Source organism: Gymnodraco acuticeps, unplaced genomic scaffold (assembly GCF_902827175.1).
Source record: "Gymnodraco acuticeps unplaced genomic scaffold, fGymAcu1.1, whole genome shotgun sequence".
Classification (NCBI taxonomy): Eukaryota; Metazoa; Chordata; class Actinopteri; order Perciformes; family Bathydraconidae; genus Gymnodraco; species Gymnodraco acuticeps.
The window spans coordinates 269,283-283,239 of NW_022989790.1; the positions used below are offsets into that span (position 1 = coordinate 269,283).

At 42.2% G+C, this 13,957-nt stretch overlaps 2 protein-coding genes across 3 annotated transcripts; one reads left to right on the top strand and one right to left on the bottom strand.

Annotated features, from left to right (window-relative positions):
- Nucleotides 1-1,385: 1,385 nt before the first annotated feature.
- On the bottom strand, nucleotides 1,386-4,917 carry zic1 (zic family member 1 (odd-paired homolog, Drosophila)). Of its 2 annotated transcripts, none has more exons than XM_034222123.1 (3): nucleotides 3,465-4,917; nucleotides 2,971-3,134; nucleotides 1,386-2,415 (listed from the first exon to the last, which is right to left on the bottom strand). In XM_034222123.1, the coding sequence occupies exons 1-3, from the start codon at nucleotides 4,405-4,407 to the stop codon at nucleotides 2,218-2,220; spliced, it is 1,305 nt and encodes a 434-aa protein (XP_034078014.1). In that variant the 5' UTR covers nucleotides 4,408-4,917; the 3' UTR covers nucleotides 1,386-2,217. The 2 variants fall into 2 exon arrangements, with proteins under 2 accessions (XP_034078014.1, XP_034078024.1); XM_034222133.1 differs by having other exon boundaries at nucleotides 1,386-2,412; nucleotides 3,465-4,722.
- Nucleotides 4,918-7,387: 2,470 nt separating this feature from the next.
- Nucleotides 7,388-13,462, top strand: zic4 (zic family member 4). Its single transcript, XM_034221986.1, has 2 exons — nucleotides 7,388-9,475; nucleotides 12,297-13,462. The coding sequence occupies exons 1-2, from the start codon at nucleotides 8,317-8,319 to the stop codon at nucleotides 12,722-12,724; spliced, it is 1,587 nt and encodes a 528-aa protein (XP_034077877.1). The 5' UTR covers nucleotides 7,388-8,316; the 3' UTR covers nucleotides 12,725-13,462.
- The last annotated feature ends 495 nt before the right edge of the window (nucleotides 13,463-13,957 follow it).

Consider the following 13,957-nt stretch of genomic DNA (forward strand, 5'->3'; position numbering starts at 1 on the left):
AAATACATTTAAAGTGGATGTTTCTCGTGTGATCTGCTCTCTGTGGCTGTGATGGCACACGCGCTGCAGCAGCCTGTCGTCGACTGCTCTGCTTTTTACGAGCATTTTATTTTCGATACCGTGTGTTGGTTCAGTGTAAAGCAATACGACAGGAAGTGGGAATTCAACAGCAGTGAAGGTGCATGCTTTGCATTCTGCCGTACTGAAACGTCAAAGGAGCTTAAAGTTGTGGTTTTTCTCTGCAGTGAAATAAAACATAAAGCACCAATACAAATAAAACTAAAACACATCCCAGGGTGTTTTTAAGTGTGGACTCTTAAACTGATTTTTTACATTTAAATTATTCCTCAAGTTCAAATGTTGAATAAACTGATTTTAGGTATTTGCGAATTTAAATGGCGTATGGACCATCCAAACCACATGAGATTTTACACTACTTTAAACTATTTATATTTCCAGTTACATGCGAACATTTGTCTGTAAAGTGACTTTTCTAAAACGGAAAGCGTGGAGTCTTTGTATTCATGCAGCAGCTCTGCAGACAGATAGTGTTAAATAGAGTCGAAAAAGTCATTTTATTACCATCCTTCATTTATCTCAAAATCTAATAGTCCGTGAAAAGAAAATATGAATACATTTCAATACATTTCAGCAAATCATCTAAGATGGTGGATGTTTTCTTCTCACGGGAAACACACACACACACACACGCACACACACACACACACACACACACACATACACACACACACACACACACACACCCTGCATGCTGGTGCCTTTTCTAGATTAAAACGTGGTTCTCGTGCTGCAGCAGCAGTCCTGACAGATCGAGCAGAGTTAACCATGATCACTGCTGATGTGATCTCTGCCTAATGGGCCGGTCAAGCTGCACAGGAACAATGAGGGGCCACAATAATGAGGGGCCACATTGACTCCTCAGCTTTCCCTCAATCTATGAAACCCGCCAAACGCGAGAAAGAAAAAAACAACCCAGAAAATAAATTAGATTTGAAAATTAGATTCCCGAACAATTAAGTAACGCAAACTATCCCGGGTTACACCGAGGAACAACCGCCGTGATTAATCGATTTAATTTGCACATTACTGCAGGGCAAAGAGGAGGATGTTAATTCTGGATAAACAGAAGAGTGGATTTGCTTCTTATTGACTGTCAGGGGAAGTGTTTTAAAATGCACACACACTCGCAAAAAAGCATGCACACACACAGTGAAGAGTTAACATTATTAGAGCAAATATTAGTTTAATCGAAACTAAATTAATTGTTATCATAATAAAAAAGTTTAGTCTGCAGTTATTTACGATATAAAAAGAACCCATTAGTTTCACACAGTGTTGAGATCAATAACCTCCAACGCATTGCATTATGGTATTTTGTAATCCTTTAATATAGTACGAAATGTATCCAAACATTTTTTTGTAAACTAAATTTTACATACGAGCGCATTTCTCCATAAATACCGATCATTTCTAACACGGTCCTTTACATGCGGATAAATATGGAAAATTGAGCTACTTACATGTAATAATACTTCCTTTCAGACAAAGCAATTGACAGAGATTTTATATTTATCACGTACATAAACAGGTTGACACGGAATTTCAGGCTTTCACTACACGATTTATCGACATGACATTAAATAACAACAATGATACTGTGCTACTCAAACTGGACCTTGGACGAAAAATGTTGCACTGGTAGGCTACAAAAGCACATTAATACTAAGAGTCGCTTAGGTCGACGTGTAGACTGTAGTAATACGGAATAATTCACATTTGGTTCACAACTATAACATTCTTTTTAATGAAGTCTATTCATCGCAATATTCTTAAAACCATCTCCATATATCTAGGGACCAACATTTTTCACAAATTCCCTTAAACTGTGATATTTACAAAATAAAATATTACATTTTTTAAATTCCCAACGTGGTGAAATCCTTATGTACAAAAAAAATGCAGGCCTCTACCCGGAGATAGCATGCTTTTTCTGAGCAGTCCCTCAGTAAAAAATAAGGGAATACTGAAGGGGGGGGGGGTTAAAGTGGGTGCTCCTCGCTTCCTTTTAGTCCATGCATTTCTGTCTTTAAATGATCCTCCCGTGTTTTCTCAGTCCACTTTTATAAAGTCTTTGAATCCAAGTGTTTTTTTTATTCTGCAGTCTTTCTTGCGTCTTTTTTTTCGTTGCAAAAATATTTACACGTACCATTCATTGAAATTTGACGACAGCGTGCTGTGGCTGGTTGTGTGGTGGACTGCTGAGGCTGCTGGTGATATGGAGCTGTTCTGGTTCTCTGTGGACGGGGACACTATAGTAGGGGGTGTGGACGACTCGTACCCTGAACTGGCTGCAGGAGAGGGCTGCGGCGCTGGATTGCTGGATTCGTGGACCTTCAACAATAAAACAGAGATTATGAAAAAAAGCATCCTGCATTGACTGGTTTGTCTCGGGTTTGTGCACAGATACAAAACAAATCACAACTAGAGTTTGGATTATAGCTTGCTTTCTAATGTTGGACTCAGTGGCTGCAAAACATCTCACTAAAGTGTTTTTTCTTTAACCAAATATGGAAGGTTAAAAAACAGGCTAGTTTTAATTAAAAAAGGAAGCTCACGAAAAAATATGAAATGAGACCCAGAGTTGTAAAAGGCAGTTTTGCATTAAAACAGGACTATCATTTTAAGCTTGTGCCCTTCTACTAAGGCAGTCATGGTTAGAAAACACAGATAATGCTGACTTTAAACACCATGACTGTATACCGATTTTAAACACGTGCTAAAAATCCCCAGATATTATTATTTGTATTAATCTGATTTATCGGTGCAAAGAAAATACAGTTATCTCTATTTCTATTTAACCTCTTTTCATAATATTTTTTCAATTATTATTTCCAGCTGTGAAATACCATTGAAAAAATAAAATCATTGCAAATATTAAACTCATTTTACCTTCATGTGTTTCCGCAGGGAGCTGGGGTGTGTGTAGGACTTGTCGCACATTTTGCACAGATACGGTTTGTCCGACGTGTGCACGTGCATGTGTTTCTTGCGGTCACTGCTGTTTGCAAACCTCCTGTCGCAGCCTTCAAACTCACACTTAAATGGCTTCTCACCTAAATTCAGAAACAAAAAAATACAATGTTTTACACTGGGTTTTTAAAATGTCACAATATTATATTTAAGTAAACAATGCAGAGGAATACAAAGACAGTCTATTTTTACTTTTACATTTGACAGACAACTCGAGTTACTTATACACTGCTAATTAATTGCATTTAAGCCATTTAGGCTTGCAGATTAATTAATTTAATCACATTCACACTATTAACATAACAACATAAAGACTTTAAAAATATGTATCTTAACAATGCACTGCATTTCATGCAAGTAAGAGACTAGTAAATAATAATCGCTTGCATATTTATGAAAGCGTGCAGTCTTACCGGTGTGAGTCCTTTTGTGGATTTTTAGGTTTTCCGACCGGGCGAACACTTTCCCACAGCCGGGGAACGGACAGGGAAACGGCTTCTCTCCGGTGTGTACTCTGATATGATTCACAAGTTTGTATTTGGCTTTGAATGGCTTCCCTTCTCGGACGCATTCCTCCCAGAAGCAGATGTGGTTGGTCTGCTCGGGCCCCCCCACATGCTCCACCGTCAGATGGGTCACCAGCTCGTGCATGGTGCTAAAAGTTTTGTTGCACGACTTTTTGGGGTTCGTCAGCTGCTCCGGCTCGATCCACTTGCAGATGAGCTCCTGTTTGATGGGCTGCCTCATGTATCGGAAGAAGGCCCCTGCCCCGTGGTGCGCGGCCATATTCATGTTCATGGGGCCGTAGCCGTGCAGCTGGGATGATGCGTAATGGTCGGACCTGGGGCTCGTAACGTGGCCATACTGGTCTGCACGTCCATACATGTCCCCAGTGAAGCCCAGCCGCATCTGGCTGTTAACCACGTTAGAGGGCGCGTGGTTCTGCTCGTGGAGCCCCTGGAAGAGCAGGTGCCCCGCCGCATCCGAGTGTCCATGTGGCCCTGCGAAACTTCCGGAGGCGAACAAACTGTGCTGCGCGCCGGTGGCATCCCCGAAACCCCGATTTCTGAACAGAAAGTCCCTGGTGGAGTTGAAGGTGGAATAAGAGTGGCTCGGGTGGTGGTGGTGTCCCAGCGCGGTGGCTGCGTACCCGGGAGCCTGGGAGGAGAACGCCGTCTGTCCGGAGCCAATATCGTGGGAGCTGTGGTTGATTTTGAAGGCGCCCATCCCATCCGCGAAGGGATTGATCCCCAACGCCACTTCTCTCTCCGTGACTTCGCCTGTTGAGTGATGCCGAGAGGAGCCGAAAGTAGTGACTCCTATGGTGGGGTACTGCGGTCCCGCGTCCAGGAGCATCTTCAGTCTACACGAGCCGAGACGACTGAGAGCAGAAATCAAAAAATCACGCACAGATATTCTTCCTCCCCCTCTTCTCTCTGTCTCTTGGAGCTCTCTCGACTGAGCAAACTCTGAAATCCACAGATTCTCTGTTTACTTTCTAAGACGCGAGGAATTCCCCTATACGGCTAATCCGATGCAGAAACATGTATACATGCACTATTGTCTTTTGCGGTTTATCTTCCTGTGGCGCGACTTTCACCTCCTCAGTCAGGCGGTGAGCTCTAGACTGATAGTCGCAATCATTCCTGCAGATAAATGAATTGAAAAGACAACACAGTCCAGCCCTGATGAATGGGAGAGGAGGGGGGGTGGTCATGTGGCCCCGGTTCAGCTCGCTCATTGGCTGAGCTCCTTTCCCCCCAATAACATCCACTCACCAAATAACAATCCACGGCACAGGGCCCACACTTCTATTGGCCTCTTTGCATCATCAATCCCAGATATTGTGCATTGCTGACTGTGGATTTGGTTAAAAGGCTGAATAACAGCAAAACAAAAGTTGAGAAACGCGAGACAATGAGGGACCTCGTAGAGAGTCAGAGCACGTTTTCACAACACAGCAGTTTATATAGAAAATGTGACAGTATGTCTTTGTTAAGCTGGGCATTAGATCACCTAGAAAACACATTTTGGTGGTGTAATTGGTAACGTTTATGTACAATTAAGCACTCTAGCTATCTGTATATATTTCTATTTATAATGGAATGCATTTGATGGATACGCAAATACTATGTCAGGAGCAGAAATAAAGACAATAATTGTATTTATTGCAACTCTAATGGACTGACATGATGGTAAACAAACCTTATATTTTCTCGTTTGTCATTGAGACACTCTTGAGGTTTTAATATGAAACCTGTCAACTGTCATCACTCTCTAGTTTCATCTCGAAGGGATCCAAATACTGTAGTGTTCCTCTGCTCTGCGTGTGTGTGTTTTGGAGTTCCTTGAACACAACGTCTCTGCGCCCACTGGAGCTCACCAGTGGAACATCTGTGCTTCAGATTTCCACATCATCATCATGCTCACCAGCGCCCCGCGTCCATAAAGGTTACACTGTATATAGGCCAGGATTTGACTTGTTCCTAACGTATCCATCACGAATTTTGGCTGCAGTGCTTGTGCAACTTACTCATTTATTTTGCAGGCCGGTGATGCATGGCCTGTGTGTAAAACGTTGTGGGCTGTCGAAGTTATCAAGTGGGATTTGCGGCGCTCTCTGCAGGAACCTCCGGCTGCTGGAGTTCAAAGCCACATGCACAGACGTGCCGGGCGAATCATTAAAATATCTGCTTGGCTACTAGGCTAGTCCCTACACAAGGCATTCTCCAAGTCAGTCTTGTGAGACCAGGCAAAGAGGGGACGTTTGTTGTTCTCAACTTAGCAAGTACACCCGGCGTTTTTAGGTATAGCTCACTGCTCTGCTGTGCGCACGTTTGGAGGGATCTCTCTCAACAGGTGGACAACGGTAAGCACGGCATATTGTTAAGAAGGATAGGAAAAGGAGTGAGTCAAGACTAGAGGTCATGTAAGAATTGCCACAAGTGAGGCTAATTTGGAAATTGTGTGCCAAGAAAAAAAGTTGTTGGAATTATGCAGAACTTTGTCGTTTTGAGTAAATACGTTTAAGATGACATGCGTAAAAACAAGGTACCTGATTAGCATAAGTACCTTTAAGTGCATTTATCCAAATGAAATGATTCTGTAGAATTTAAAATGGCTACCTGGATCTGTTTTATGACTTACAGTGAAAAATAAACTAAGCCAAAACTGCACAAATCTGAGTTTTAAGAGATTCTGTTTTCACCTTTCTGTTAGTTTGGGTCCTGTACAACTCCCCTGCTTACTTGTCTCCAAGAGTGAGTGCGTGCACAACATGGCCCAGAAATAGCACCTGAACGTTTTGCATTACGCTGCTGCTGCGATGCCTCTGAGGGCCACAGCTGAGGGAACCCCACCGTAAGGCCATTTAATAAACATCTTCACAAATATTGACTCATTGTCTAACGTGCTGGAGATGACGCTGTCAGCCACGAGTCTGACGAGTCAATTCACAGACAGAACTATCAGGTTGTAATATAGTTTTATATCTGTTTTCGTATAAACCAATATTATAAGCGAGTTATTTATTATTATTAATTAGCATATTCAGTTAATTGGTCTATATCTAAAAACTACACACTGCAAAACACATGCTCGTAATATCGCTATTTGATTTTCTCATGACCGAAAATGTAAAAAAGAAGTGTGAGGGGGTTCAGATATTGACAATACATTTAAGTTGCACTCTTAAATCCACAATTCACTCATGATCACCACAGAGTTGAATAACACATTTCATTTATGACATCAAAGTGTTCAGCTCTGCATGTGACCTTCTTTAAGGTCGCTGCAAACAGTAATTTATTTTTGTCTTCAACGACAGAGATATTGCAGTCTACACACACCACCAACCCCCACAACTAGAATGTGCATACTATTATACAACTCTCTTATAAACCTAAATTATAAGTTTTTTAAAAAGTAAAACTATGGCAAGAAATTATTCAAAATTCTCTCTATAGTTGCGATTTTATTTTTGGAGGTCCATGTTTGTTAAGAGACGAAACGTGCCGTGCTGCAGATATATTCGTGCACAGTAACACCCACACACTTTTTGGCCACACATTTGGTTTTTAAAATAGTTTGTATAACCTCATGATTTAAAAAAAAGTACATAGACAAAAATGAATTATACGATATCCTGTTATGATCCATAAATAAAATATATTTCCTTTAAGCATTCAAACAGGAAGCAGAACCTAACATGTTGTACTTTGTAGGATAATATCTTAGGAACCGATACTTACAGCACCCACACGTTTTTATTTTTGAACCTTAGTCTGCAACGGCACCACCTCCTGTGACCCTCATCTGCTGCCGTCCAGGGTCTAAAGCAAAATTACCCCGGATCATAACAACAGGTCCCGTCCATTACTTTTTTCCCCCTCGGGACAATGGCCGCAGCTCGCTCTATTCACACTGACTGCACACACGGATCCCACCGAGCAGAGCACGGAGCCAACACTGCGGTGCGCGCGGAGGAGCGACCGGCTGGATGTGTAAATATGGGGTTTTATCAAAGCGCGTATTAATACTTTTTACTCCGGACTATCATACTCCCACGTGGAGTTTTCCTTTCGATAAGTGGACAAGTTTCTCTCCGCTGACGCCGATCTTTTTACGTGCGTAAAGCTGTGCGTAATTTGTGCGTAAACTTGTCCCTCATACGTTGCAGGGGGAAAATGAAGATATCACTGCATTATTTATGATCCTTAAAACATTTTGTAGCCTACTAACAATATGCATACTCTAGCGAGGCAGGCTGTTTTGTAATTGCAGAATCAAAGAGGGGAAATGGCTCTTTCATAGCCGAGCAGCCTTTGTCTGCTCCGACAAAAGAGAGACGACTGTATATCTGGATCAACTTTTTAGGACTTTTATTGTACAATAACCTTTGCATAACAACTATTTTTCTAAAGCGTTGCCGGAGGCACTGCGCATGCGCGCTGGCTGCTTGCTGTCACTAAGACATTTTTCTTCACGTTGGAAACTGTCACTGCTGACGTCAATCACCAAGCTCTGACCAATTAGAGCGCGGGGTGATTGTTTAGCTCCACGGGCTGCAGCGCCTACCATGAATCTCTATTCAGTATCAAAGCGTCCTGCTGCTGCCTCTCAACCGAATGGGATTCCATGTAGTCTGCAGATAGACTTAACTTTATAAAGTCTTTTTTCTTTATTTTTTTTCACTACGATTAAAATATATTTGTCATCATCATTATTATTTTGCCTGCTGTCAAGTTATTCTAAAATTAGGAAGTAATGAGCGTGGATGCACTGGGAAGCCCCGTGATGGACCCTACGTTTTCCAAACGGAACACGGCGCTGAGATTAGTTGACTTGGCAGGGGCTCACCACCATCACCATCATCACCACCATACCCCTCAGAGCGTGACAGGCTTCCCGGGGTTCAGCAGCTATCCACACTCAATGGCTCACTCGCACCCTGGGGAGATTACTGCGGAACCCCGCCTGGGGCCGAGTCCATTCGGGCCAGAACACATGGGGCACTCCGCGGCCCTCAAAATCAGCCCAGCCCATCATTATCCCCACCACCATCTCCACCACCACAATCATCATATGGCAGGCCACAGTGAAGTGGTCTCCAGTCAAACGGGAGCTTTTGGCCCGGTTCAGGCGACATCGGTGCCCTATCCTATGTCTCACCACCCGGCCCAGGCTCTATCCGCAGGCAGGGACTTCCTCATCCGGAGAGATCTGACAGCTCAAGCCATGCCCGTGCTGACCGACCAGTCTGCCGGTTCAGCCTCTCACCACGGAATGTTTGTCTCAACAACAGGTAGCTATCCCGGACACTATGGTCACCACCCTGACGCTGGGAACCTCTTCTCCGGACTCCATCACGACCAGTCTTCTAGCGGATCCCCGGGTGGCCAAGCGTTGAATGGACAAATAAGGTTAGGACTACCTGGAGAAATGTACGTTAGATCTGATCACTTGAGTCAAGTGACAAGCTCCAGGGCTGATCCGTTCTCCGCCTCGCCGATGCATGGCTACGGTGGTCTGAATCTGAACATGAATCTGAGCGCGCACCACCACCACCACCACGGAGCCGGAGCCTTCTTCCGTTACATGAGGCAGCCGATCAAGCAGGAGCTCATCTGCAAGTGGCTGGAGCCGGAGATCTCGCCGAAGAAACTTTGCTCCCAAACTTACAGCACCATGCACGAGCTGGTAACGCACGTGACGATGGAGCACGTCGGAGGACCGGAGCAGGCGAACCATATCTGTTTTTGGGAAGAGTGTCCGAGGGAAGGCAAGCCTTTTAAAGCCAAGTACAAACTTGTAAATCACATCCGAGTGCACACCGGGGAGAAACCGTTTCCATGCCCCTTCCCTGGCTGTGGGAAAGTGTTTGCCAGATCGGAGAACCTTAAAATCCACAAAAGGACGCACACAGGTCAGTAGCTAAATATATTCATAACATTAAATGTACGAATGACATTGTGAAGTTGCATGTTGAAAAAAAAGAAGCTACAAGTGGATAATTTTTTAGTGATTTGTAATTTAATTTAACTTTCATTTCTGATGTGGCTTGGTGATGAATCAGTGTGTGCTGCTGATGGATCAGCCTGCAGCTCCTGCATGTCCACCCGTTTGTTACGAGGTGCACCAGTGCCTGCAAGTTTTAGCAAAGGGCTGAGCTTTGGGATTATGGTACAGCTCACTCAGGCGTTTGACGGTTCAACCTCTTGTTTACACCACAGCACAAAGACTGAGGCCCAGGCAACTCCTGTCCAGGCTGTTTAGAGCAGAGAACACGAGTGACAGCAGAGTGGGATCTTCATGTCCAGTGTGGCTGATATGTTGAGGATTTTTTTATAGCCAATTCTTAGCTTTTGCATGTGCCTTTATTGCAACCTATACTAATAGCTGGTTGGATGCGTTATAGCAATTGAAGCTGTCAAGAAAGGAATACGTTTTATTTAGAATATGGAAAGCCTCTTCATGTCCAGTGTGGCTGATATGATGATTATTTTTGTATAGCTATTGTTAGCTTTGTTTATGCATGTGCTTTTATTTCCACTAGTTGGTTGGATGCAGTATTGCACTTAAAGCAGCATGAAAACACGAAGAAGTTGTATTTTGCATTTATGTATTGTACTATTTAAAGCCCTGTATCAGCGTTATTTTGCAGAGTGCTATGATTACATGTAACTCTTGTAGCCTTTAGCCAAAGCAACAAGTTGACAAGTGCAGACGGCTGGAATAATTCACCAACAGGTTGGCAGAGCTGTATGATGAGTGGTGTGTGTGCAATGCAGCAGCCATGACTTTAAAAAACATATAATGGTTCACATTTGGCTGCTCGCCACCGTGTCCCAATGACGTGCTGTGGAGCTAGTGAGGGGAAGATAAGGCCTCAAAATGTCGAGTCACACTTTGTGAATGCAGACTACATTCCTCTTTCTCGCCCCCTCTGCTCCATGTCTGCACCCTATGTATTATTCATATAATTTGCTCACATTACCTAAGTACAAATCTGTTAAATTATTTCTGTGTGTTGACTCCCGAGGGGCCTGTTCTTTGGGATCATGTTTAAAACCTATCCCAAAGTGTGGTTATGTGTGAGCTGCCCCTGGGGTCTGTTCCTCCAGCTTTCTTGTACTACACTAATATCCTTGATTGGCTCTCTCAACCCAACAGCTGAAGGTCAAATTGATATTCAACCCGCAAGTGTAATTAGACAGAGGCAATTACATATTCTCAAAAGCTTTAATCGGAGGAGAAAAATCAGCAGTGGATGATTTCCGTGTAATTTATTCACACTGTCTTTTTTGCTTTTTTGCCTTGTCATAATCAGGTAGGAATACTTGTTATTAAGATGCTAAATTAGAGCCAGTCCAAAAAGCAGGATTCAGATAGCACTCAGTAGGTGAAGCCTGGCTGTGGAAATACTTTCATTCATCATGTTTTCAGTTGGTTTTAGGCCTGCTATGTCTGTGCTCATAGCTTGTCTGTTTTGACGTATGTCGACCCAGGTACAGACGCAGGACAGTGGGGGTTCAGCCTCCTGTTTACACCAGGCTGAGGCTCCTTTAAAGTGCATGGGGGGAGCAAAAAGTGTGTTTACTGCAATACTGTAAATACAAAATATGTACAATTATATTTGAAAAACTGAGAAAAAAATCAAAGTTGCTGTAATTATACTTATACTATATTTTTGGGTCACATATGAGGACATGTATGCAAGTGGTGTTTTGAAGATAATTTAAACATTGGAGATACTTTTAAACATACAAATAATAATATAGTATAATAATAATGCCTGAGGGGGAACATGTATTATTTAAAACATGTTATAATGTAAATAGAAAGTATGTGCAGATACAATTACATTACAAGTTGTCATTTTACCAGCTTTATTTTGGGTCACATATTTGAGCACATGTATACAAGGGCACCACATTGCATTTAGAGAGTTGTATCTACAAGATACAAGAGTGTCTCAGAAAGAGTGGGGGGGTGTAAAAGTGTGTTTATTGCAATACTGTAAATACAAAACATGTAAAATTATATTTCAAAATGGAGGAAAAAAATCCAAGTGGCTGTGATTATACCAGCTTTTTATAATAGTTGTATTTTATTTTAGGGTCACATATTTGAAGCCATGCAAGTGGTGTTTTTATGAACATTTGAGATACTATCAGATATCTACAAGTTGCACGATTGTCTCGTAAAAAATCACATAATGTCAAAAATAAATCTGTAACGTATTGATTTATATTTCATTGTGTCCCCCTCACTGTTCACAGGTCCACACTGGTGGACATGTTAACAGTTTTACTATCAGATATCTACAAGTTGCACGATTGTCTCATAAAAAAACACAAGGGCTGAAGTTGAACAGGAAACTTTCAAAATCTGTAATTTATTGATTTATGCTTTATTTTTCGGGTCACATATTTAAGGCTGTGTACAAGTGGTGTTTTTAATGAGACTTTAACATTTTAGATACAAGTTGCAAGATTCAGAATCAGAATACCTTTATTAGTCCCACAGAGGGGAAATGTACATTGTTAGAGCAGAAAAGAGCCACAGACAGCTTAATGCTAAAGCATGCATACAAAAAGTATTACATTTTTTTTTTTAAAGAAATTATAAAAAAGTTACACATTTTACAAAATACACATCCTTGTGTCTCATTAACACACTGCCTAAGGGTGAACATCACATCATTTAAATCTGTATTGATTTATATTTTACCTTTGTGTCACCAGGTGAGAAGCCCTTCAAGTGTGAGTTTGAGGGCTGCGACCGACGCTTCGCGAACAGCAGTGACCGGAAGAAGCACTCGCACGTGCACACCAGCGATAAGCCTTACAACTGCAAAGTGCGAGGCTGCGATAAATCCTACACACACCCCAGCTCCCTGCGGAAACACATGAAGGTGCACTGCAAGTCCCCCCCGCCCAGCTCCGGGTACGAGTCCTCCACGCCGTCCCTGGTGTCCCCCTCCTCGGACATGGGCCGGGAGCCAGGAGCCTCCTCGGAGCCGGTGGGAGCCTCCCAGCCGGCCAATTTAAGCGAATGGTACGTGTGCCACAGTTCAGGTGCAAGTGGTGCCCAAACACCCCCCAGTGGAGCCTCCACACCGGACCCCTCAGAGCCACTTTACAGGAACCAAGAGCCGAGGGACGCGTTTTAATCTGGATTTGAACGCATCATTGAAGCGTTTTAATCTGGACTTGAACGCATCATTGACATTTTTAAAAGCCTCACTGTTCAAAACGGTTTGGCTCCGGTGCCTATACGCCTCTTGGAAGAACCCCCTAACATTTGGAAGGTGCAGACCCTAAAGACGTGCTAATTTTCAGGCACTCTAAAAATATATATTTTGAAACTCAGCTGTTTAAAAGCTTGGCTCGGTGCCTGACGGTCCACTTGTGGAGAGTCGTGTAAATCCCGTTAGACTGTTCATGTGGTATTTTTATTAGGCTATAGGCATGTTGGTGTACAATTATTTTGTAAATTCAATATGTTTTTATTTATTTTTCAATCTGATATTGAAGGGAATTTTTGTATTATCGAACCAAAGTGCATGTTTCAATTAGGATGAAAAAAATGTATATTTGTAAATTTTGTAAGTTTCGATGTGTTGGTGTTTGCAGTTATTTGTACAAAATGTTGTTATGTTTATTTCCCCCATGTGTGCAGAAGGGTCAACAATTTGAACTGTTTCATACGCCTGCAGTATTTGATATACGACCGTGAATTATAAATGTTTTATCAAAGTGGGCATTTTGTGATTTTGTATCATTGTCGTCAATATATATATATTTTTCTTTTTTTTTGAATATCTGAAAACGAACGGCACTCAAACGCGTACCGAACTGCCTTGTAATTTGTGAGTATTTTGAATAAATCTTGTATGACTAAAGTGAAATCTGTGCTGAGCCATTCGGGTCTATGTGGGAATTTACAGCCGGTTATTATCTGTCCTGGGGAACATGTGCTAAATATGCCTTGTTTGAAAATAACATGTCAATTTAAAAACAGCATTTGTAGAAATTAAATATCGACTTTTAAGATTTTAACAAACAGCTCAAGGAAAACACATTATTTGAGTGTTTCTCGGTTAAACTTCTTGGCTGAGTTTGATGAATTTCTACAATATTCTGATCCAGACTTCAAAGAGCTTTTGGTACAAAGAGCCATTTTTTTCACGACGGTGAATCCTCATGGTGAATTAAGATTTCTAAAGCAATAGTCAAGTCAAACTCAAATGTTATGGGGCCAAGTCCGTGGACTCAAAAGCCCGCTCTAAAGAATGTAATATTTGCTTCCCATGGGGTAGGAAACGGTAATCTGTGTCCTTTATACTGCAGACGAGGGGCAGCATAAAGAGGAAAAATATATTCTTTTGCTGGGTCTACTTTAC

Coding starts and splice junctions, on each gene's coding strand:
- zic1 (XM_034222123.1), bottom strand. CDS start 4,407: ATGCTCCTGGACGCGGGACCGCAGTACCCCACCATAGGAGTCACTACT. Junction 3,135..3,464: donor CCACAAAAGGACTCACACCG/GTAAGACTGCAC, acceptor TTCTGAATTTAG/GTGAGAAGCCATTTAAGTGT. Junction 2,416..2,970: donor CCCTGCGGAAACACATGAAG/GTAAAATGAGTT, acceptor GTTTTATTGTTG/AAGGTCCACGAATCCAGCAA.
- zic4 (XM_034221986.1), top strand. CDS start 8,317: ATGAGCGTGGATGCACTGGGAAGCCCCGTGATGGACCCTACGTTTTCC. Junction 9,476..12,296: donor CCACAAAAGGACGCACACAG/GTCAGTAGCTAA, acceptor TTGTGTCACCAG/GTGAGAAGCCCTTCAAGTGT.